The following is a 25,927-nucleotide window of genomic DNA, read 5'->3' on the forward strand; positions in this document are numbered from 1 at the left end:
TACGCCCGTTTTTCATTTCATTTCGATTATTAACAAACATGTTGTCTTTTCAGTTTCAACGTATCCAAGATCTGATTCGTCATGCACTTGCATTTAAAATGTTTGAAATTAATTAAATAAAGAAAAATGGGCGTAATGAAGTTTGCCGGGTCAGTAGTTTTAGTATGAATGTGCAACATTCTTCGTCTCATCTTATCTGAGTAGAACCCCCTAGGAACATGTTTTTACCATGATTTTTTTTATCAAAACTGTATAACTTGGTATAAAGTTATTAAATCAAACTGCTTTTACGAAACGTGACGAGGAAATTGCATGTATTAAATTGAAACCTCAGCAAAATAAAAATAGAAATCTTGAAACGCGATTTTTTTTCAAAGAGTCTCTTTCTCCAGTATGCCTAATTTTTCTTTAAAGAAAACTCAAATTATGTTTTAAACTCTAGCGAAAAGTAATTTATAGAGAGTTCCACAATAAAAAAAGGGGAGCCAAAGGATGGAATTCAGTCAGAGATTTGATTTAGAAATCCAGACTGGCGACTGCCAGTTTCCGGAAAAAAAGGTCTAGTTTGGGCATTTCCGGAATCAGGATGACATCTAGAGGCCGGGAATTGACTCTAGACGAAATAATAAGAAACATTTCTCACTTTTGAAACCTTTCATATAGAACAACGTTGAGTACGTTCAACTAGTATTTTGTGGAAAGTCTTTCTGAAAAAAAATATGTAGCAAAAAGCGCTGAAATGAGTTCAGTGAAACACAGAGGATTTATTTGTCTTCCCTCGGATTATCCTTTATAAGCTCCATTCAATTTACAATATCCTAACGTACCCGCTTGATCACATTTGTCATTTTTGCGTTGTATGTTGTGCACAAAAAACGGAAACGTGTTCGTCTTCTTTGTTGTTGTTTTCTGTTATCTAAAATTTTCCATTGTTAGCAGTATGGATTCGAGGAGTATTCAAAGTCCGCTTCAATCAACAGTGACCACTATCAACAATGTCGAAGTTTTTACACGATTACTACATAAATTGGAGTCTATGTTATTGTTACCGATTCGAGTTCATTGAAAAGCCGCTCGTTGTTCAAAGCGCAAAACGTCGACTACACTATTCGTGGAATATTTGAGCAATTTTCAATCAGCTCATTTAAATAGCAGAATCAGTTTCACATATCATAACATTATCATTGAGTCTAACCGATTCAACGAAAATCGCTTCCATGTCCGCCCCAAATCCGCGCATGCAATTATTTCTATCCTCGAATCAATCGAAGAAGAAAAAAACTTCCTCATAACGCGCGGCGGCACCAATGCAAAACCGTCGTCGACATTGGCTTCACCCTACATCATCCGCGTGCGCTTCGACACGATTGTTCGTTGTCGCGCTGGCAGTTTCGTACCCATTCTGACCGATGATGACAAATACTACGCACGATAGAAGAGTGTACAGTTAGTTATAATTGTTCGCAGCAAGCAAACTCGTATGAAAAGTTCTGTTACAAAAATCCAAAACCATCCATTGTGCTCAATCTAGCCGCGCTGGCCGCTAAACCCGATCGTGCAGTTCTAGAGAGACACTATGAAAACATCACGCTTAAAAAAAACAAGGCTATCCGAATGTTACTGAATACATTTTATTTTACTGTGTAATTCCCACTATCTAGGCTTGCCGAAAGCAGTAAGTGCCGCGTGTGAGTGTGCGTAGCCAAAGGTACACAGTGAACTTTACAGTTGCAAGAATCACGCGAGTCAGTGTCACACTAGAAATTCGGTAAACCATACAGTGAAGAAGAAGAACTCACCTCACCGATAGTGACGCGAGTGAATTAGTAAGGCTGGTAATCTAACTGACGAAGTACAAGTAATGGAAATGTTGTGATTTGAAACCTCTTGCCATTAGCCGCTGAAGTTTGGTTTATCCTCGGCGGTCTGCAAAGAAAAAGTGAAGATAAAACGAAATCTTTTCCTATTGAAAACTGATCGTTCGGTGTGCGAGAGAGTAAATTATTTATTTAATATAATTTAAGAAGTGTTTGTGGTTCGCGCTGACTGGGGAAGAAACGGAGCGTTTCGATGTGACTCTTTGCATCAGCCCTTGCCCCCCAAGTCCGACCGGACAATAGAGACGCGCTGGTACGTGATAGAATCTATTAACTAATTGGAAGAAGAAGAAAAAGAAGTTGAAAACATAAATACAAACGAAGACAGGAATAGCAGAACGACGGCGCGGACGGGATCAGGTCATAGTAAGTGCCTCTATCAACCACCATGTCGTCAACGATGCCCGTGGTTTGGTGCACCGATCCGAACTCGTCGGAGAAACGGCAAGCTTTCGCACTCCAGGGAATCCAGCTGCAGGGCAACATCACCGAGAAGCATGTGCTGGCGATGAAAGAGCTCATCAGTGCCGCATCCGAAGGTCGTTTACTGTTGCCCAGTGATGGGGCCATTGTCCTGCTAGACTGTGGGCTCAGCATCGGGTCGATGGTTATTGAGGGCAAGGCCGGCCGAGAGGTAACCAAGAGTATTGGTGGAAGTAATCATAAATCAATTCTCCCGGCCCTGCCCGAAGGAACGACCGATGTCAGTAATTGCACCGCAAAAGCAGCCTTGCAGGAGGAAAGTAATAACACTAAGGGGGAAGATATTGACGAAATAGTTGAAAACGTCGTTGATGGGAGGGTGAGTGCCGAAGAGGATGGCGCATTTCTAACTGAGTTAACCTTAGGTGAGAGCAAACCACCCGATCTATACGGTACTACCGTCGCCGGTGGTACCGCCGAAGGCGGAGAGGAGCTGTACGAATTTCTCTGCTGTGCCAAATGTATGAACGATCCATCGTCCAGTTGTTTTAATCCACCCAGTCATCGTAGTCGTAGTTTAAGTTCGCTTAATAATAAATCACAGCTGTTGTCCCGGTTCCTAAATGGTCGGGCTAAAGCGCGGCTGTACTGTGATCCGTTGTACAACATCTCCAATCGCTACTTCAAAAGATTGGTCAATCACAAAGGCTGCAAGTCTCGAACCGAATCCCGTCGGTATGTGGTACGAAAGAGTTCTATCCGCAGCGATCGATCTGCCCGGGGCAAAGTGGTGAAGAAAAGTAGTGAAAATATTCCCATTTATGCAACGATTAACAAGAAAATGAAATTGAAATCCCGACTCGAGGCCTTGCGGCGTCAGAACATTGACGCTAGCGTTCTGGCGTTACAAATTGCACTCGACAGCCAGCAGCTGATCAAGGGTAGAACGAATCAAGTCACAGACTTAGAGCCATCATCACAAATTATCAATCAATCATGTTCATCGTCACCCGTCATCGGGCCGTTGCAATCAAAGCCATACAATAATTCCAGTAGGAAAACTAGTTTCGATTCGACCTGCACCGTCAGTTCCATGGATTCTGGCTTTATCGATCAACAGCAGCGACAACAGCTGAAACAACTTCAACTTCAACAACAACAGCAGCAGCAGCAGCAGCAGCAGCAACAACAACAGCAGAAAAAGAAAAAGAGCAAATCCCGCGGTGTTGTGGATCAACCATTAACTGTTAGATCAAGTCCCTGCTTCTCCGATGATAGAAACCTACACAAAGCAGAAGACCCAGGGGTGGTGAATGCTGAAACCGGTACGGCTACAGCTGCGGACGAGAATCGCTTCAATGAGCTCTCCAAGGTACAGATAAAGGAGTGCCTGGTGACACAATCGCGAAACCGTAGGAAATCGTATGAGGAATTCAAATCACTTTTTCGACAGCAACAGCAGCAGCAAACTGAATGCCGAAGCCGTTTGTCTGTGGTAAACGAAAAAACAGCCATCGGTTCTGGCGTGGACGGCCCAGACGCCAATATTAGTAGTAACCTTAGCATGAAAGCGCGACGAAAATCTTACGAAGAATTCAAAGCTTTAGTCAAAATTTGTGATAGTAGCGTTAGTAACTTAAAGCCAACATCGGAGGAAGAGGAAGAAGACGACGAGGAGGGAGGCGGCAAGCATCTGCAGCAACCCCACACGATCCACTCGACAGGAGTTGGGGGGTTATTTAAAATGAAGCGCAAAAACTCGCGTCGCCTCAGTCTGAAGAAAGCGAAAATGAACGATAAGTCTGACCAGCAGCGGACTCTGGATGCTAAATCCAGCCCGACAGTGATTAGCAATAGCGTTAGTAAAATTAGCGAATCTAATAGTCTTGTTAAAGGTAGCACAATCTATGACATTCTGCGAAGTAACCGCGGCAAACGCGACGACAACAAATCGTCCACAGTATCCCTTGGCAAAGGACTGTCGCCGTTTTTAACCGACGAAATATATCGGAAGAACTATAAAATTTATGACAAACTTATCTCCTACGGAAGCAAAGCGTACAAAAAGTACGACAAATACATGACATATGGAACGATTTATGAAATTCTCCACCGCAAATCTGACGCCGCAGAGGATGTTTTCCTGCGAAAGCGGGCGTTATCGGAAAAATTCGCGAAACGAAAAGTCAGCGTTAACTCCCAGTACAGTTCACTAAAGTTCGGTACTATTTACGACATCTTGCAGAGCAAGCAAAATGGCCCGTTTGAACCCGTAACCGGTGATCAAGCCACCACCGACACTGCGAAAGAAATCGAACCGGCCAGTAATTCAAACACTCTCTCCACCATCTACGACATCATCCACAAGAAGTCCGATTCTCCTAAACAACAGGTAAAGAATCGTTTTTTGGTAAAGAAAATCACCGAAGAAGAACTACACAAAGGCAACGAAAACAACCGCAACGAAATAAACACGGTTCTGGAGGGTGGAAAAACACAACACAGCCCACCTTCACCCGACTACATGACCCCAAAATCGCTGGATGCGACGAAAAAACCCTCTCGCGCCCGCCGCTTTTCCAACATTCTATCGTACAGCCCACGAAGCCCACCGGACCAGAGTTCCCCCGAGTCCAGTAAACTTGCTGGCAACACGGCTCGCCTAAAAAAGATAGCCGCCAGTGACGAAGATCTGTATAAACGTGCCACCTCCAAGCATCTTACCCACCGAAACAGCCACGATCAGGATAAATCCCGCCAACCGAGTCCCAAAGATGACGATCTGTATTCCCGCATTGGAAAGCTTCGTAAATCCGCCACCGCTTCCAGTGCACTTTGTTCGAAAATCGAAGAAGGTTTCCCACTGGACAGTTTCAAGTTCCTTCCGGAAACGCGATACAGACCGCCCACTGGCAGCCGACAGGATCGGTTTCTAGTGCCCCAACCGGGTGCCATTTTTAAGTCCAACTCGTTGGACATGCTAGCGCCGTCAAAGTTCGCCAAAAATCCCCGATGGCACAAGCAGCAAGCACCGGTGCGTAAGCTGTCCCCGCTCGTGATGCCTCGGAAATCGAGCGGCTCGACACCATCACCCCAGCAGAAGAGCACCCGACGGATGTCGGAGTTCACCCGGGGCGAGTTCCTGAACGAAAAACTGTAAGTATCGTTTTTTTGGTTTTTATTGTTTGTTTCAAATAGGTCAGCATAATCTCAGATGAACTCTCCCTAAAAGGATTATAACTATCACATTATACTAAAATCCGAACCACAGGCTATGAAGTCGCACTCCACAATTTCTTCATCGTATCTTAAAAGCCCAATTATGTTAATGGGGATTTCGGCTAGTTTAAAAGAAAATGGATGAGAAGTTACTTCTAGTGTTTGCTGTCCAGTGGACAGCAGCCGGCTGGTGTTGATTATTTATTTAAATCAGTCATTTTATCGCCAAACCCTTAAGCTGGAAATAAAACTTTCGAACCCACACGGACACCTAAGATCAACTGACATACATCAAATCTGCCCGTAAGCCGACGAAAGCAGGATGCACTGAATTCAATGTCGGCTGGTTGCATCGCCTCCTCCAGGTTATGCCATTCACGTGACAGTCATTCGAGGCAACTTTATGTAGATGTCGATTATACAATTGGACGTGACGAAGCCCGCAGCTTACACGCACGGCAAACGGGCTGACTCAAAAGTATACCATTTCATGCCTTTATCGATAGTTGAGCAGATGCACACGAAGAATTCCGATATTGCGTCTTGCTGTTGGGTAATAGTGATGCTCATCCTCTAAATAAGTTTAAAGAAAATCGTTTATTTTAAAATCACAATGTTGTAATGTTCAACGGTCCCATTAGATAGAAATTGAAATTTAAAATAATTCGAAATTTAAAATCTTTTCTCGAAAGTCCAAACAAAATGATCGTCTCTAGATAGCAGGCAACGTCAGACATTCTCCTCTTTCTCAGTGATTTTCCGTGCTATTTTTAGCGCTGCACTCCCCAAGCGCTGAGATATCAAATGCATCCTGTGGGCAGCAAATTGCATTAAACGAGCAATAATTTACATCGACAGCCAGCCCTATCGCTGGCGGGGCGAACACGCATCGTTCAGATAGATAGATCAGAACAAATCGGTACACAGAACGCCGTTCGTCTCGCGGCCTGATGCCGATGCTAGAACCAGCCAGCCCATCCGTGTACGAAGGATTATGCAAGAGCATAACATGATGGACTGGACTGGAAGCAAGGCTAGTAGAGAAGACAGAGCACCATCACGAACTCGAAACAGGAGTAGGGAACGGGACACAGGAGCGCAATCTGGTTTATTACATAAGCAATTGATCTATGCGCCGTTCCGTTGAGGCGTTTGACCTTGCGCTCAGGTTCAACCAACCTCGCGCGCACGCGGTTCTTTCAACAGTATCGCGACGTTGGAGAATCGCGAGCAAGGAACGCATCCAACTGCGCGTCAATTCGGTTCCATTAGAGGTTTCTTGTTGTTGTTTGAATGAAATGAACTGATTTTCCTCATGATTTGTTGCAATTTTTCATATATTTTGGTGATATTTTTTGCTCGAATAGACCCAATTAAACAGGGATAATACTCTTTCAAAAACATGTTTTTTTCAGTGTGGGCCATACACACTGCGACCAGAAATGTCTATTCTTTCGTGGCATTGTTTTTCCCTTTTTGCAGTGATTCTTATCAAGAAGTTACCTGCGGAATTGGTAATGTTATCAAAGTTAGCTCAAGTTCTTCTTATAGCGTTGGTATTATTTAGACCAGATTGATTAAAGCAATGTTGAAAACTCCTATCAAAATCAAATTCAAGAATAAAGAAAAAAGAATAAAACCAACTGCATTGGACATAAATCTATATATGAAAAAAATCAAAGTACCGGGATCATTTTGTTTCTTTCTGTAAATTTAAATGATATATTTTTTCTTAAATTTATATATTTTTGACATCCCACTATTTCAAATGTTTTTCATGGTTTCTTTTTCTGGGATTTGAGATATTTTTAATTTGTACCTTCAACATTTTTACATCTGTAAATATTCTTTTCAAATTTATTTGACACTAGCTGACTCAAGTAATTGTTCGCCGGGTAAGCCGTTTCTACGTATGCTTACGAGAAAACTTCATTAAAGTCTCTGAAGACTTCTCGAACATACGACTTGGCTAGTAGCACCAAAACTCACAGCTATAGGAATAGCTATAATCTTTCCTTTTTCCCAATTTGAGTTCGAAGGCAAACCTGTGTTGATAACTGATCGACAAAAATTTGCCCTATAGCTTAAGTTGAAAAAAAAAGATAGATTATAGTTCTCAACCGTTTCTGTAAATTGTGATGTTCCTAGCCAATACGGAAGCGTAAAGTCGTCAAAGACTTGAATGAAGTTTTCTCGTAAGCAAACGTAGAAACGACGAACCCGGTGAGCAATTACTGTGCTGCCTTATGATGCACTTGCACTTTTTCATTTGTTTCATTTTAAGCTTCGGGGCAATGTTTTTTCGCTTTTGTCAACCGTTGTACCTTTATAAACTGCAGACGCGCATAGATTATGCACTATAAGATTTCAGCTGGACAAAATTCGGAAAAGTGACTGTCACCGATCTATTTTTCTGTATATTTTTTTAAAAGTGGACACTTTAACTAAGAATAGTTCAGTGGCATCAGTATCGGACGTGTTTGGTGATCGCTCCGATAGAATATAAAACAAAAGACGCGTGAGCAAGTGTTGGCATTGTTTGCCTGGTCGAGTGAAGGTTCAAGGTCGCCCGCCATTGTGCAACTGTTTCGCATCGTGGCTGTTTGCTGGTGCGTAAGCCGATTTGGCTGCTAAGTGATTTGTGCTACAGCAGTGGACGAGAATCTCAACACAAGGAGGAAAAAGAAGAAGCCAACAGTTGACAGCGAGTTGTGTCGCTGTGCTGAGTGATCGCACACCCGGCTCGCTGCTGGTGGCTGTTTGGAGCTGCTGTATTGGTGCTGCTGGCTGTAACGGCTGCAGCTTCGACCGTTCGGACAACCAACCCTGCTGAAAGGAGAAGTAAAGAGGTACGTGTTCTGTCGGCGCTAGTGCGCTAGATTTAGCGCGATGGATGTAGATCCCTCGCCTCCCGTGCCACCATCCCCGAACCCCTCCGACCCTGTCCCTCCTGCCAATCCTTCCTCTGTTAATTCTCCAGTCCCCCCTCGCCCCAGGCTTTACCCGGACGGATCTCAGGGCAGCTTTACTGTTTTCTTTCGGCCAGAAGCAGGACCGAAATCGAGACCGTTAAACATCCTGCAGATTTCGAAAGACCTGACGAAGGGGTACAAGGCCGTGACCGAAATCTCCAAGGTCAGACCCAACAAGCTCCGTGTCGTGGTCAGCGACCTGGAACAGGCCAACGCTTTGCTCGCTCCGAGCTTTTCACACGCGAGTATCGCGTTTATATACCCGCACGAGACGTGGAGATCGACGGTGTCATAACCGATTCGAGTCTGTCGGTCGAGTGTATCTTGGCAAGCGGTTTTGGCTGCTTCAAAAATGCTTTGTGTCACGACGTAAAAGTAAAGATCATAGATTGCAAGCAATTGCGGTCTGTGTCTCTTGTCAACGGCACAAAAGTGTACACTCCGTCAGACTCGTTTCGTGTTACGTTTGCCGGATCTGCTCTCCCTAGCCACGTCTCGATCGATCGGGTTCGTCTGCCTGTGCGATGAGATGCTGAAGAAGACCGTGACCGCTTCTACCATAACATCGAACCCCTTTGATCTGTTGTCCTCTGATGAATCCGATTCTGATGATTCACCAGCGGGAACATCTTATGCCAATCCTGGGGCGTCTAGAAAGAGGAAAAATATTTCCTCTCCTAAACTTCCCCGAAAAGGTCCCAAGATTTCCCAAAGTGAAATGAAAGTTACAAACAAACCAAACAGTGCTGCGGAAAAACCGAAGCAAACTCCTCCTGGGCTTGCAAATTTGAAGTCCCAGAAGGAGTTCCCAGCACTGCCAGGAACATCTAAAACCCCAGTTGGTTCTTTTGCACACCCAGTTGATGAAACAAACTCTGGATTAGTGAAATTCTCTGACATTGTGGACTGGATCTTTGAAAATTTCAATATACCCAATCCAATTAAAGTTTTTCTTACAGCATTCCTCCCAACAGTTAGATCATTTTTGAAGCAGTTGACTGCCCAATGGCCCCTTCTTGCAGCGATTGTATCCTTCGATGCCTAATTCATCTGCGTATACGAAGGATTCTATCTCTGTCTTACAGTGGAATTGTAGAAGTATTTTACCAAAAATTGATTCGTTTAAAGTTTTAATAAATAGAAACAAATGCGATGCATTTTCCCTTTGTGAAACTTGGCTTACTTCAAATATTGATCTCAAATTCCATGATTTTAATATTATTCGCCTTGATCGAGACACCCCATATGGAGGAGTACTTTTAGGGATTAAAAAGTGCTATTCTTTCTATCGTATTAACCTCCCCTCGATTCCAGGCATCGAAGTTGTCGCATGTCAAATGACAATACAAGGTAAAGAGCTTTGCCAGGATGTTTAACGGTTTCGTTGCCTCAATATATATTCCTCCCAGAGCACAGGTTGGGCAACGGTTGCTCTTTGATTTAATAGAACTTCTTCCCTCGCCACGTTTGATTTTGGGAGACTTCAAATCTCATGGTGTGGCTTGGGGTTCCCCCTACAATGATAACCGCTCCTCTTTAATCTATAACCTTTGCGATGACTTCGACATGACTATTTTGAACAACGGTAAAATGACACGTATCCCGAAACCTCCAGCGCGCCCAAGCGCTTTGGATCTATCCTTATGTTCGACGTCGCTACGGTTGGATTGCACATGGAAGGTAATCCTCGATCCCCACGGTAGCGACCATTTGCCTATTCTTATTTCAATTACTAACGGGTCAACCCGCATGCGACCAATTGACATTCCGTATGACCTCACACGGAATGTCGATTGGAAGTTATACGAGGAAATGATTTCAAAAGCGGTCGAGTCGATTCAACATCATCCACTACTTGAAGAATACAACCTCCTCGCGGGCTTAATCCTCGAGGCCGCGTTGCAAGCCCAAACGAAGAAATATCCCGGCGTAGCGATCAAAGAGCGGCCTCCAACTCCGTGGTGGGACAAAGAGTGCTCCGATGTCTACACGCAAAGATCCGACGCGTTTTGGCCTTCCAGAAGGGAGGTATACCCGACGACTATATACGATATTCGGAGCTTAATACCAGGCTTAAAAGCCTGGCTAAAGCAAAAAAACGCGGATTTTCAGCTCGTAGTCGGCAGCGGCACTGACGGCCGACTTCTTGGGTCCACTGGCTTCGGTAATTTCAATAACAGTTTAACCGTCTCCCATAAGCTCGATAATCCTGCTTCTGTTTACGTCGCAGAATTGGCTGCAATTCAATACACCCTAGGGATTATCGAAAAAATGCCCACGGACCATTATTTCATCTTTACGGACAGTCTCAGTTCCATTGAGGCTCTCCGATCGATGAAAGATGTTAAGCACTCTCCGTATTTCCTGGGGAAAATACGGGAACATCTGAGTGCTTTATCCGAAAAATCGTTTCAGATTACCTTAGCGTGGGTCCCTTCTCACTGCTCGATACCGGGCAATGAGAAAGCGGACTCTTTGGCTAAGGCGGGCGCAACAAACGGTGAAATTTATGAAAGACCAATTGCCTTTAATGAATTTTTCTCATTTGTACGTCTGAATACGATCATCGGTTGGCAAAATGCTTGGACCAGAGGGGAACTGGGAAGGTGGTTACATTCCATAATCCCCAAGGTGTCGACGAACCCGTGGTTCAAGGGGTTGGATGTAGGTCGGGATTTCATTTGCGTGATGTCCCGGCTTATGTCCAATCACTATAGATTTGACGCGCATCTCCGTCGTGTTGGGCTCGGGGAGAGTGGTATCTGTGCCTGTGGTGAAGGTTATCACGACATAGAGCACGTTGTTTGGTCATGCCCTGTACACCGTGACGCCAGGTCTAAATTAATAGCTTTCCTGCAGGCCGAAGGTAGGCAGTCGGCTGTTCCTGTTCGTGATGTCTTGGCGAGCCGTAACCTATCCTACATGTCCCTTAAATACGTTTTCCTGAAATCCATCCACGCCCCAGTTTAGTCCTATCCCCTTCCGCCTACATCCAACCTAACGGCAAGAACACGTTAAGACCCCGGATCCGGAAACAGCAATCAGACCCGCACGATACTCTCAAGGCCCGAGGGGACAACCCAATATGCCAGTCCGTAATATCTTGGCCCAGCAGCGGAACAAATTTAATATGCTGCTTACCTGTGGCAATGAAAACCATCAAACAGCAAACCTGTGCTTTTAATGCAAAATATTCTAGCTTTAAGTCAGATTTAGTTTCAGCTCGTAGTCGGCAGCGAGGATAAAAAATTTGCTTTTAGTTATTAAGATACTTTAGAAAGTAAGCTACCAGATATAATTGGCGCCGTTAAACATTAAATTGTATTTGTGCCGTGTCAAATAAATTATAGATGAACAAAAAAAAAAGAAAAGTTCAAAATTTCAGGACTGCAGCAGATTTTTTGTTAGATTTGGACCATTGCGACCATTGTTTTGATCTTTTGTGGTATTCAGTAGATATCGAGATATAAAGATGAAAAACGACAAAAATATGCATTTTTTTTAAATGATAGAAGAATAACTATTAATTATATTATTTTCTCTTAAACCTTATTGATTAGGCTTTTCGAAAATATGTGGTGTCGCTGTATGTATATTAGGGTGTCCCAAAAAAAATGGTTGTTGCAAATATCAAGGTGCTCAACCCTGAATTGAAAGATAATGTTATTTATTGTATTTTTGTAGAACATTTCAAATTTTTTTTTTTTGCAAAGGCCACCAGCGTGGTTGTCGGAGATGTTACCAACTACGCTAAACCCTCCGCCTCTTACCCGTTTTTCACAGGCGAAAAAACGCGACGCTCAGAGTCCCGTGGCTTCAAACCATAAGGAAGTTCCAAGTTCCATGGACAACCGTCCATAAAACAAAGCAAAGCCTTGGTGCTACATTCCGATTCGGAACTCGACCTTCTGTTTATTTATACACAGACTACACAGCCGACTGTTTAGTGTACAGGACAATTGCGGGACAATTGAAATGGAAAATATAACACTTCTCGCAAATGACTATTATTTGGCACAAAATCAGACATTTTCTCACAACTCACGCCACAATAAAATCACAAAATCATTTGAACACTGGAAACCCTAAACAGCTTTGGAACTTCGTACGTTGGAAGTTAAGTTTTCGTTAATTATTTCTAATGTTTATCTTGATGAATCCGAAGCAGCATATGCATGTTCCCTAGAGTTGTTCGCTTGATTTTTCGCTTCTATTTTCGCCGACAGCTTTGCTCCCAAATTGGATGCTGAGTTCGCTCGGCGGAAATACCGTTGATCTAAGTACATTTTGAACTAATGCGGACTTGATAGTGTTGGCTACAAAAGGATTTAAAACTTCTTCTCCTGGGAAGCAACATATTTAGCTGAACTTTTCTCTTGCATTGTCAACCGATCATTCGAGCAAGGAGAATTCCCGCAAATTTGGAAACCAAAAATGGCGCATCGCACCAATTTATTGGTTGGCTAAGATCCTGCTTATGTGGTCGGAAACTACGTGTGAAGCTGAGGTTTCTAATACTTCTGGAATACCACAAGGCAGTAATATGAGGTCGTTTCTTTTTTTTGCTTTATTTCAAAGATCCATACTGTTTGAAGGCTTCATACTGTTTGCTTATGAGACCATTATTGGAAAATGCTTGTATGGTTTGGTCTCCTTATCTGCTTAAATGGATTCCAAAATATTTTTTTATATATATTCATGGACCTATACTTGGATGGATGCGATATTTTTTTCCTAAAAATCTAGGAACCTTTCAAGAATTTTAGGTAGAATAGAATATATACCTATTTTTTGTTTTCTTTCATTACAGAAACAGAAATTGTTTTAGGATAATTTGAATTCATTTATCATAAACTTTGTTGTAACGCTTTGAGGTACTTTCTGCTTAGCTTTGAGCCAAATTTGGAATCTGTTTCTTTCATGTTAGAACCTCTTTTAGCTAAATTTAAAATAAATTTTTGCTTTGCTCTTTTGGATTAAATTTGAATGATTTTCTTATTACTCAATTAGTTTGAAGCAAATCTTAGATAATTTTGGATTCCAAAAGCTTCATCCGTTTTTTTCCAGAGAATTTATTCTATATATTTTAAGCCAAATTTACATTTTCTTCAGTCTCTTTTGTAAGAAGCATTTCTCAGCCCTTTTAGTTTTGATCATATTTATTTTGACTTTTTCTGTGCAATTAAAACTTACAGTTTTCGTAAATGATTGTGAGTGGTTCAAGCTGAATTTGGAGTTATTCTGTTTTCTTGAGTTAAATTTTGAAATGCGTTTGATGATATGTATGTAAAAATTGGAAATTGACAGTCGGCTTCCATTTGTGCATGATATGTAAATTTCATTGCTCTGTTGTTATTTTCGTTTGTGGCCTCAAATGTCTTTCAAAGTAATTTTTATTTTTCGGACCAAAGTTAGAACTTTTTTTTTGTTTAGAATACGTTCAAACCATTTCGAAGTAATTTTGGATAAATTTTTGATAGTAGCTTTCGGCCTTTCCCTGACGCTCAATCAACAAAAAAATCCTGCAACGTTCGAAATCTTTTTTTTTTGTTTTAAGTCTCTTCCAACTTCGGAACCAATTACAGTAAAATTTGGAATCAATTTCTGATTTGCTCTTTTCTGAACTTTTGTTGCGTTTTGCAACCTTTTTAGGCACAATCTTGATGGGTTTCTTTTCATTTATGGCATTTCTGGTTTAGGTGGTATTGAGCTGAATCCGAAATTATTGTTATTTTTTGCTGACATTTTCATGCTGAATCACTCAATAAACCACAGAACAAAACGATTTAAAATTTTTTTTTGTAAAAAATTGTTTACGTCCACGGACAAAAGGGAGGACAGGGGATTTTGTCAATGTCCAAGATTGTCAACGAAGGGAGACGGAGGTCTAGAATGATTTTTCTGCCACGTGGAATGTGGTCGGCTCATAATGTACCTTCTAAGGGTTTTGTATTCATGTTAAACTATCCGGTAATTAACGATGGGAGACAGAGAGATTGCGGGTTCATGCCCCGTCGGGATGCGGTATATTTTTCCAAATCTGTATCATATTTCCAGTTCGCTAATTTTTCGCTTTCCCTACTGCACATACTGTCTACTTAATGAGCTTGTGTGTTAACGGATAAAAGCCGTTGTTAAAAATAAAAATTTAGTTCGAGAAAAAAGTGTGACATTCTTAACTCTTTTTAAGCGTTGTAACTCTGAAGACTATCAGAGAAGATATTGTCAAGGTCGCACTCGTTCGTGGTACGAAAACGGGCAATCAAATCTGTGTCAATGGAAAGGAAACCCATACCCATTTTGCAATGCTCTTAACAATCTCTCTTAATCTACTCGCTTTAGGGAGTTTTCTCTTCAGTTGGAGCTGGATTTACATATGTATTTCTTATTTCAAGATGAAAAAATTAAAGTGCACAAACAATTTTTTGCATTTATATAAAGGGAATTATGATACTAGCCTCTTAATAAATGCAAAAGGTTATTCCTCTGTTTCACTGTTTTCGCCTCGAAAAACACCTCATTTCAAACAACTACTGATAAGGAAACTGCCTTTTAGTCATAACGAGGTTAATTTTCGGGCTCTTGATAATCGAAAGTAAGTGTATGAGACAGATTTAACCAGTGGTGCTGGAGCATAGGTTAACCGGGCGAGGATATCTCTAGTACTGACAAAATAAAGATCAAGGTAGCGTTCGTTCTCGTTCGAGTTGTTGATTTGCTCAAGTAAAGCGGCGTACAAGCGTACTAGAAGATAGAGTGATCCAGATCGGGATGAAAGGAGCCACTACGAGAAGTAACCGTGAACAAACTAGGCTGAATTATCAACCAAAAAAATTAAAATAACTGATATTATGCTCAGCACTTCAATTTCAAGTTTATTTTAGAGAAAAAAATTGAATCGAATACTTCAGTCACCGGTCAATAAACTGGTATGCGATTTTGACTAACAACTCTTTGCAAGCAAAAACTGCCTCAAACTCCACAGGGCTTTGCATTATTTTGTGCCACAACGAAACGATCTGCCCAATTTGGATTTTTTCTTAGAACTCGCAAAATCCTCTTACCATCCGTGCATTTGGTAATAGCTGCAGGAAATGCTCGCGATGCCACAATCTCCAAAGTTATTATTATTTTTGTGACAGCAGAGAAGAAAAAAACGAAAAACACACGAAGAAAATCTGCATTGTTAAAAAGCTGCCTTCTTCGTGGCTGGGGTAATATTTTTAGACTTTTTAACGAATTAAATTTCCAACCGTTGCCCTTGGGGCTGCTGCAAGGATCTTCTGTGCAGCGAGTCGAAGCAAAACTGCACAGCTGGTTTTCGAAACTTGCCCGGTTGTCTTCCTTGGCCTTGCAGGTTCTTTTCAGTACCCAGCTTGGGGTCCGCAGAGCAAAAAAGGTTACGTTCGTGTCTGGGTACATTTATCGTGTATTTTCTTTTGACATACGCGTTCTTTTTAGGGTTTCTTCCTTGCTGTTTATTCCAATCAAGTTCGGTGCAACCACCGCGGGAAGGGTCGGAAACCGAATTGATAACCTCGTAATTAAAATCATGTGCTCCTGTAAGATGCTGATTATTATTAACATTGGCTTTGCGTGTTTGAGAAATTATTATTGGTGTCGAGTTAAAATTGTCTCACAGAGTAACTTTTCACGAACAATCGTAAACACCACATTAACTGGAATAACACCTAATCATTATGGGCTTTGTGTGAATTTTCCCTTTCGAACTGGTTGTTGATGATTCTGATTAGCGAGTAGTTAATAGAGTAAGCGAGAAGCTTTCCCGTCAGCTTAGTTTGACTTTCACTAATGACAATATCAGTTGTCACTCTAGTAGGTAACACAAACGCGGTGCTATTTTGTCTGATTGTAAATTTGAAAGACGAGCTTTTTTTTCGTGCTTCTCTTTATGTATACGAAAAAATTTACTACCAACGAAGTATGTACTTTAAAAACTTTTATTGCATCTTTTGTAGCTGTTCTCTAATCATATTTTCTTTTTCCTTTCAGGTAAGTCATAAACCCTTTCTACACCCGAGTGCACATTTAGCAGAATGATTATCAGGTAATCCTATTTGACGTAACTAACCCCACAATAAAGTCATCGTTCGGTAGGCATATCATGCCGTAAGGAGGCGGCCAAATTCGTCCCGGCATCAACGCACACACCGTCCTTGCGAGAGATGATGCATTCCAATGCACAGCACAGCGACACCGCAAACGTCCACCACTAACACCTTATTGGTGCATCCAATCTAGGTTACATCTTCGAACGGCCCATAGTTAGCCAGCATCAACTTTCCAAATCCAGTAACGCAACATTCTTCTCCATGCGCAACCATAATCTCGATGCGGTCGCGGTGTTAGGAAAAGCGGCGTGCGGTGCCTCCGTTTCGAGCGGTGCGTTAGCCGATTTACCATGCGGACGCACTTCATCCGTGTTTGTGTCTTAAAATAAACATTTTCATCTAACCTTCTTGGCTGCTATCGCTGCTGCAGTGTATCTCGCCCCATTGGGAACCGTATCTTAATAGGTGGCATCTCAAGCATTTCTCTCGGCGAAGCTAAAGTGACAGCACGCGTCAATATTGCACATAACCGGTCGCACACCATTTCGAGCGTTCGCGTAGGGTGTTTAAGGTTTGGAAACACTAAATCCACCGGTATGTGATAACAGTTTATAAAACCGACCACCCTAATTTACGACGTCTATAATATGCGTCGGTGCCGTCCGTCGATTGACCGCACATTCCACAAACCCCTTCGGCAGTCTCATGCACTCGCCAAAACAGTTGTCCGCATTAATCATCTTTCTCGCTTCTCGGCATCGGCAGCAATTACCGCCTATAAATAGAACTAATTCAACATGGCTGCTCACTTGTCAAACGTACTTCTTCTGCAAGAAGCCATGGATCGCAGCCTCCGAGAAAGTATGTAGTGACGCGACGGGTTCGCTGCTTTCAGGCTGTTTTGCTGTTTCTTTAACAGATTCACAACACAACGGGTACTAGGCGAGCGAAATTGTTCAAGAGGAAGCCTTTTGATGCATGAGATTTTATTGACAGTTCGCGCAATTGCAACAAAGTGTTAGATAAATTTTAGTTGAAGATTTTTTCGATTATTTTTTTTTAATTCTACCTAAAGTATTTAACAATCAATACTTTTCTGTGAGATTGAGAGAAGGCTGAAACTGAAAATTTGTACGATTCGTGCCATCGAGTTTCACCGAAAATAAATGGAACTAACCGTTTCAACTGTTTGGCTTCGAGTGCGTTAGAGAAATGCTTTGAGTTTTATTGTATTCATTCTACCCTACCCATTGATAATCTTCAGTGTTTCGTGAGTTAATCGTAAACTTAGCTGTTGAAACAATATAAATTATTTTATAGCGATCGATTTTCTCTGATCGTTTACACAAAACAACAAACTATCTTATGTTACTACTCGGCTTCGGCATTTTTTATTTGAAAAAAAAAATATATATATATATATATATATATATATATATATAAATAAAAAATATATATATAAATAAAAAATATATATATAAATATATATATATATATATATATATATATATATATATATATATATATATATATATATATATATATATATATATATATATATATATATATATAAAAATATATAAAAATATATATATATATATATATATATATATATATATATATATATATATATATATATATATATATATATATATATATATATATATATATAAAATATATAAATATATATATATATATATATATATATATATATATATATATATATATATATATATATATATATATATATATATATATATATATATATATATATATATATATATATATATATATATATATATATATATATATATATATATATATATATATATATATATATATATATATATATATATTAATAGGCAATTAAATCGCTATTTGTTTCTTAAAAATGACATATTATTTGAAAAAAGTATTCGATCACTTGGAAATGGCTTAGCGGTCAACTACAAATACCGAAGCGAGCTATTCTTGCATTTGATATGGATCCATCCACAAAGAAATTTCTCCAATTCAGCGTCTTCAAAGGTTTTTAGCATTCGACGGAACCAGTATTTCTTTAGAGCAGTATTTTCGTAAACGTTTTTTTAACTCTCGATGCGCTTTAGCTGCCGTTTTCTTTGAAAGTAATTAGAAACGTAACACTTCCCGCAAATGAGTTTTTTTGCTCATTTTAGGATTTACGCGGTTTTTTACGGGGAATGCGGAATTTACACGGATTCTGAAACTTACGCGTTTTACGTGGATTCCAAAATTAACGCGTTTTTTTTACGCAATTCACGCGATTTTTTGCTGTACGGATTTTGGAATTCACGCATATTTTGAATTTACGCTGTCTTTACGCGAATTTCGAGATTCACGCGTATTTTTTTCACGAATATCGGAATTTACGCGGATTGTGGAATTACCGCGATTTTTTCGTGGATTTCGAAATCAACGGGGTTTTTTCGCGGATTTAAGAATTGGCGCAGTTTTTTCGCGGATTTCGGAATTAACCGTTTTTGGCACGGATTGCAGAATTTACGCGGATTTCAAAATTGACGCAGTTTGTTTTTCAGGATTAACGCGGTTTTTTACGCGGTAATTTTTACGCGCAACGTATTTCCGCGCAAAAAAAAAGACCAGAGTATCTGGCTGTTGACAAAAATAGTTAAAAACTGTCGATAGATATCTCGTAGAGAATTGGCTTTTATTTAAAAAAATTGAAATCCTACACTGAAAAAAAATTATTTCTGAAAACAAAAATTGACTAATAAAGTTCGATCATCTATTATTTTTTTCAGAAAAGGTATTTTAAGTAAACGATTTAGTAACCTGAAATTCTGCTAAACGAATCAAAGTGGGCAGAAAGTAATTACTTCGTTTTTAACATTATTATTTGTCAGTCAGATTTTTTCAGTTTTCCTTAATCAAGGGTCAGACAACACATAATTTTTTATCGGTATGGGATTAAAAATATATTTTCGTTGTTTGTTTTTAAAATAACTTTTTCAGTGTATGATTTCAAATTTTGTTTTATTTCCTAATATTTTTAAATTAAAGTCCAGACAATTCTTTAGAATTCATCCCTTGACAAATTTTCTATATTGCTCGTCATTATTAGTATAAATTGATTTATAAAAAAAAGGTTTGAAAACTGCAGATTTTTGTAAATATTGGTCCTGAATATGTGGGAAGAGCAGAGTGAATATCCACCGCTCACTTCGTGTCCAGCATAACTGTTGCGCGTAGCAATTTTTATTACCACACTTTTTTCTTCTGATCTGTGCTGTGTTTCTGCTGCTCGCAGAAAAATTAATACAGAGTTGATGAAGCACTGAGAATACACAGAAGTACACCGTAGCGCGCACTGTTGAGATATATTCGATAGCGTTCGAAGAGTAAACATGCGTGACGAGCGGCTGAATTTTCTTTCAGTTTCGAGATGCGAAGCAAACAACGTAATGTACTTTTTTACCTAGATGCTCTTCTCATTTGATAAATACTTACACAGTAAAAGCACTGCTGTGAGATCTGGTTTGTAGTAATTGAGCGTAATGTCCTTTATGAAAGAAAGCTCACACCAGTTTATTATCTCTTCGCTGCGTTTGTTTGCATGCTCCCCAGATACGAATCGCTGCTCTCTTTAAGAAAGTGCTTCGATTTGCTCACCAGTGTTAGAGCAGTTGTTCTCGAGGTAGAAGATATCCTACACGCTAGTGATTCTCTGAGGAGAAACGACAAGCCGGATCAGTCTTGATATTTTTTCAAAATACTATAAGGTATACAGCCCTAGGGGTTGTAGGAAATGGTGACATCGGACTACATGTATGTATGTACAGAACGCTGATGATCGCACCAACGGTAACTTTGAATATTTCGCTTGGCCGCGCATAATAAAATTTGCTCTCCGCTGTGCCCTCCTGTAGCTGTGCCAGCTAAATATCCTGCAGCGTACAATGGTAACTGTTGCTGCCGTACGCAAAATAAAGGTAACATGCTCCGCAGTGCCTGAAAGTTGACTCGTATGCAGGTCTCGTTTCTCAATGTCGGGTACCTCTAACAGCTATACTCCACTCGCTATTGTGTAACAAACTAAACTGAAGCTGAATTTTCTGCACGCAGTCTTTTGTATCGAGTTCAGCGTAGATTTTTGCCATGAGAGCGTGGCCACACAGTTTCGAGAAAGACAAACAGAACAAAACACTTTGTTGAGTCAAAATATGTAGGCATTTATTCCGTCCATGTTATTGTTATCCGTACTCGGGAAGCAAGCCAATAGCGAGGGAAATGTATGGAAAAACTTGACCTTGGAACTTTTCACCTTTTTTCACCATTAAGCAGAAAGCAACATTGTTAAACATTATATCAAACAATTGTTACACATTTTATCTATCCACCGACATATATATGACTAAGATGCATTAAGTCGTTCGCTTGCTTTAATAGTTTGAAATTTGACGCAACATTTTCCAGTTTCATTTTCAATTTCACAAAATTTAATCTAGTATAGAAAACAAAGACGCAAAAAAAGTATGCAAAGTTACTTAGTGTAGTAAGACCTACATACTCACTAAGTGTCATTTTTTACTGAGAGAGTGCTCAGTCGAGTTGGTGCGATACGCGTCATATATTAAAACCTAATGCACACCTAATGTTATGATCACTTTTGATATATTTGGTACATTGTGGATACATTGTGATTTGTGATTGTAATTCTCATTTTGATATTTTTAGCATTTCAGCCGCCTTTTACTCATTTAATTACGCGTCTTTTCAATGTAAATATCAGACTTCACGTTATTGTTTATGCTTGGACTTTGAAATTAAAAGGTTTTCTTTTGGTTTTATGCATGTCCTAATTTACACGAATTTCCGATATTACGCGGATTCTCCAGAAAAGTCGGTTTTTACGCAGTGTATTTTCAAAAACTTTTTTGGTTTCAAGCCGTTTACTCAGAGAGTCGGTTAAATTTCCAGAATCGAACTCACGAAATTTCCATCATGATTAATGAAATCATGGAATTATGCGATTTTTGAAATTTATGCTTATTTTCAAAGCTAAGATTTCATTTAAAGCTACTTTGGAGTATAGTTAAGTCTATGGGGTGGTTTATGTCATGGTTCTTTTGTTATATTTCGAATTATTCACATTTTTGGATAGTTTTGACGCTTTTGAAAGTTTTCACGATTTGATATTTTGGAACTTCAAAGTTTTATTTTGTTGACGTGTGCGTCAGTTTTACATTGTTTATATTTTTTAGGAGAGCTTGTAACCTCAAGGTTACAGAGTCTGCTTTGACCAGCCTTCTGAAAAGTACAGTCTTTCCGTGACAACAGAACATCCTCAATATGTACAAACCAGGCTGTCAGGTCCGAACAAACAAAATACATGCGCCAGAATGAGCTGTCGTGGGCAACACAAGACAGTTTCGTTGTCTGTTGAAGCTTTTGCTGTACGTGAGCTCTCATGAATAGCTTATTCATAAGGCTGTTATAATAGAAATAGAACCCAGTTGTCAGTAGAGTGTCGCACCGCAGTACTTTTCAGAGCCCTGCCTTTGACAGGCGAATAATCATTAGCACGAATCTCAGTAGAATCAGAACGTTAGGTATCAGAGAGGGTGGATTATCCTCAGACTCCTCCCCTCAAGCAACATATTCTAAAAAAGTCAGGATCGACACACAGTTGAATTAATTCACTACATCTCGCCAGGTAGGTAGATGGCCAATACTTGACCGAAGTGACTAACGAGGTTCGGCAAATAAGGGCAGTAGAGTTAAGCATAATATAAAAGTATAAAAATCCGTCACTTACCATGGTGACAAAACGAAGCTTGCTTTCCATCACAGTTGTTAGAGATGCAAAGGTAAATTCAACAAACCAAGCATGCGAATCTCAAACAAAAAAATGTTGCTGGTGTTTGTTATGCATATGACATAATTAATCAGGCCACATTTAGGACAAATCGAATACTTCATATTTCAATTTTACAATTTTGAACAACATTAATGAGTCTTTGCTGTTTAAACAAAATCTAAAAAAACATCTTCTTGTGAATTCAAATATTAAACTTTTTTGATCAAAAATTCCTATTTTTCATCTTATTCTAAAGAATCTCATACCGACGCATCGCTATGAAAATTTTGATGAAGTCTCATCAATGCACTGCTCAATGCCTGATTTGTTATTTGGTTTTCTCATATCAGATGAAAAATGTGTTTTATTTTTGTGAAAATTGCTTTATTACAAAAGCTTTATTACATACTGTAATAATTTTGGGCGACGAGAAAACAGTTTGGAAAAATCTTGGAAAATCTATAAAATTTTTTTTAAAGTTGAATAAACCCTTTTTATACTACATTATTCAATTGTTGCAATGATATGCGAAAACAATTGAATATCACTTGAAAAAATATCTATGCTACAAATAGCAAATTGCACTGTAATCAACCATCAAAACGGGTTGAAGCTGCTTAACGCAATGTGACGATTTTTCCTCCAGCTGTACGTACGTGGACCCTTGGCTGGTTGGTGGGCTTCGAGGCATTGAATTACGGTGTCATGATAACTAATTGTTAGATTTGACGGAACATCTGCTCAGCTGGTGGTTTTCCCAACGGATGACAATGAACTGAGTCAGCATTTCGATTCGTGCGTCTATTGCTATTGTGCTATTCGTTGTCTATTGGTACTAGAAAAAACGTTGAATTCTATTTTTAGCTTTTCACTCATTGAGCTACTTAATGGAATAATGTGGGATGAAAACCCGACCTGTTGAAATTAATATGGCTTACACTATTTTATGATAAAAAAATTATAATAAAAAATGACTTTTTAATAGACTGACCTACATCTTCGATACTTCACTCCCCGTCAAAAAACGGTTTGATAAACTGATACGCTTGTCTCAACTGACTCTGCATACCACGGCAAGCAGGCAGCTTGATTTAATGCATAAAAATGAAAGTCTTTCTATCCTGAGCAGATCGTTGACCTCAGTCGGACAAATGCTCAGATGATGGACATGGTGCCACTACTGTATACGCTCGTTACAGAGCCGAACGTATAAAATGTGTATTAAAAAGCGGGCGGGTAGATGTTTTAAGTGTGCAAGTGCCACTAACTGTCACTGCAGACACAGACACGTCATCGCTCCAGGGTTGTAACCGGGCTCAACTGTTTGCAGGCGGGCAGCAACCCAAGCTTCGACTCATCCCTGGTGTGTATTATCCACCGGCCCCTTCCTCCCGTACAGGTGAATCAAATTGCATCGCAAATGGCCGTGCAAAATTCACCGTGGACACATCGTCTACACCATCGCAGCTCAAGGAGGTTCCTCATTTGCATCCACACCATTAGCATTGATTATTCCAATTCCTCACACCTGGGTTAACTTTGGAGTCACAAATTAGACCCCAACCCCCTAGGCTAACTTGTCAATCATTCATTCGAATGCCTCCCCGCGCACTCGAACTACAACAAAAAAAAAAACAAATCGAATTAGCAATTCCTTTCTGGTGGTAGAGTGTAATCATATGGTGGTAGCCGCTTCACTACGCTCACGGGATCGATGTCAACTGGATGATTGGTGGTTTGTGGCATTACGCCGTTCTTGAGCCGATGCCGCTCCACATAATCAACCTAAACGACTGCTCGTATAACGGGGCACTGGCGAACCGCTGAACGACACGGGTTCTTTGTCCCGGCCGAATGAATCAGAATTTCCCGTCGTTTCATGCACTATACGACGCCGAGGCTGGCAGGCGTTGCCGGGAATTTAAATTAGCATCTTTTAGCATTTGGTGCTGTTTTTTTGGTAAATCCGCGAACCGAAGGTGATTGAGTTTTACCGTTGAGTTCGTAATTTATCGAGATGGATGAAGGATTGTGGGCAGAGCAGCAGTTGGGTTTGAAAATGCTCCCAGTTGTGAAGATTTACTGTCCGCCATAAAACGGACGTTTATAGTGGTGCAAATTAGCCTAACAGATGACACCCGGTTTTCAGGTTACTAATGTGAAATATATGTGTTATTTAATTTAACGATCTTTGCTACCGACGGTTCAGTTGGAATCGATTTTGACATTTCTTTTGGGAGAAATAAACATTAAGTTTTCTAGACACAAGTAAAGATATTTTTTATTCACCAACCCCTTTCGAATAATGCAATCCTTAGAGATTGAATCACATTCCGGATTTTCCAAAACAACCAACTTCGCTTTGCTTATTCACTCTGTTGATCCACTGGCAATTCCAATGGCTCGCAGCTGTCTGGTAGCTGACGCGAGGTGATCAACGCTGTTGGATTTATTCCTGGAATTGATTTCCAATGCCTCGGACCACCACCGCGCATTGCTCTCACATTTCGTGAAACCACTGCGAACTTGAATCTCTTTCATTGCCACGGTTTCACCCAGGCGAGCTTGCATGACCTTTCCGAGTATCGGCGATGCGCTTCAAGTATTCCAAAATTGGTGTTATGGGCAGTTTAAATAAACGTGTTATTATGGCATCTTTATAGATCAAAACGAGCTTCATTACACTGGAACCTCACGTCGCTCTCCGTTAAGGACCGGTAAATGACATTATTATATTTTTTCCCCCGAACGGCATTGCGAGTTCAAAAAAATTAAATCATTCAGCTGGCGCCATATCATCACCCGCAATGGTAAATTTTCATTGATGCAATCGAACATTTGACTCCTTGATTACGTTCACGTTGCGCTGATTCATTACGCAACAACGACGACGAAGCGCGACACCCCGCAGTAATCACGCAAGGACTTATGCTGCACTCTGCAAACTGGTAGTGCGCCTAATGTGCCGATGAGAAGTGGGTCGGTATTCACCAATTAATTTTTTATTCGCTTGCAAGAAATCTTTACATTACGATCATTCACCGCAAGAGTAATCAATTTAACGATTCGTTTATTCACCCACCAGCATTTCTGCTGCAGGAATTCCCCATCAAACGTTGGTTCGGAATGGGCTGGTACGTGCTGTTAAAAATAGCACCTACGGTAGCAGAAATGCCACTGCATTTCTTATTTTAGACACTGCACTGTCAGCCCCGTATATACACGGTATAAGCAAGTTGCGAAAAAAATGATCATTTGTACAGCTAATTTTACACATTGCTGAACTCGGAGCTTGAATGGCGCCAAAGTTAGCCTTTTCGCAATGGTTCGTTTTGTACGGCGACCAGCAGAACTGCATCGTAATTGCATTTTTTTATTGTAATATGATATGACACACGACTAACTGATGGCGCCATCTTAGCCTCAATCAATTTTGCTAGCGCATCCTTCAGTTAGACGCGTGTCGACTTAACGTCCGATGCATGTTGAAAGTATCTACGCGGGGGGCAAGTCCTAACCGAACTG

At 40.3% G+C, this 25,927-nt stretch overlaps 1 protein-coding gene across 2 annotated transcripts in view; it reads left to right on the forward strand.

Moving 5' to 3' along the window:
• Nucleotides 1-25,927, forward strand: part of LOC129725142 (uncharacterized) — a 111,281-nt gene that overhangs the window by 26,857 nt on the left and 58,497 nt on the right. Inside the window, exon 2 of one of the 2 annotated variants that reach the window (XM_055680617.1) lies at nt 1,662-5,456. In XM_055680617.1, coding sequence (XP_055536592.1) covers nt 2,266-5,456 — 3,191 coding nt within the window. In that variant the 5' untranslated portion in view covers nt 1,662-2,265. The remainder of the gene's footprint in view (nt 1-1,661; nt 5,457-25,927) is intronic. The other variant, XM_055680618.1, reaches the window with a different exon arrangement.

Source organism: Wyeomyia smithii, chromosome 2 (genome assembly GCF_029784165.1).
Source record: "Wyeomyia smithii strain HCP4-BCI-WySm-NY-G18 chromosome 2, ASM2978416v1, whole genome shotgun sequence".
In the NCBI taxonomy this organism is placed as follows: domain Eukaryota; kingdom Metazoa; phylum Arthropoda; class Insecta; order Diptera; family Culicidae; genus Wyeomyia; species Wyeomyia smithii.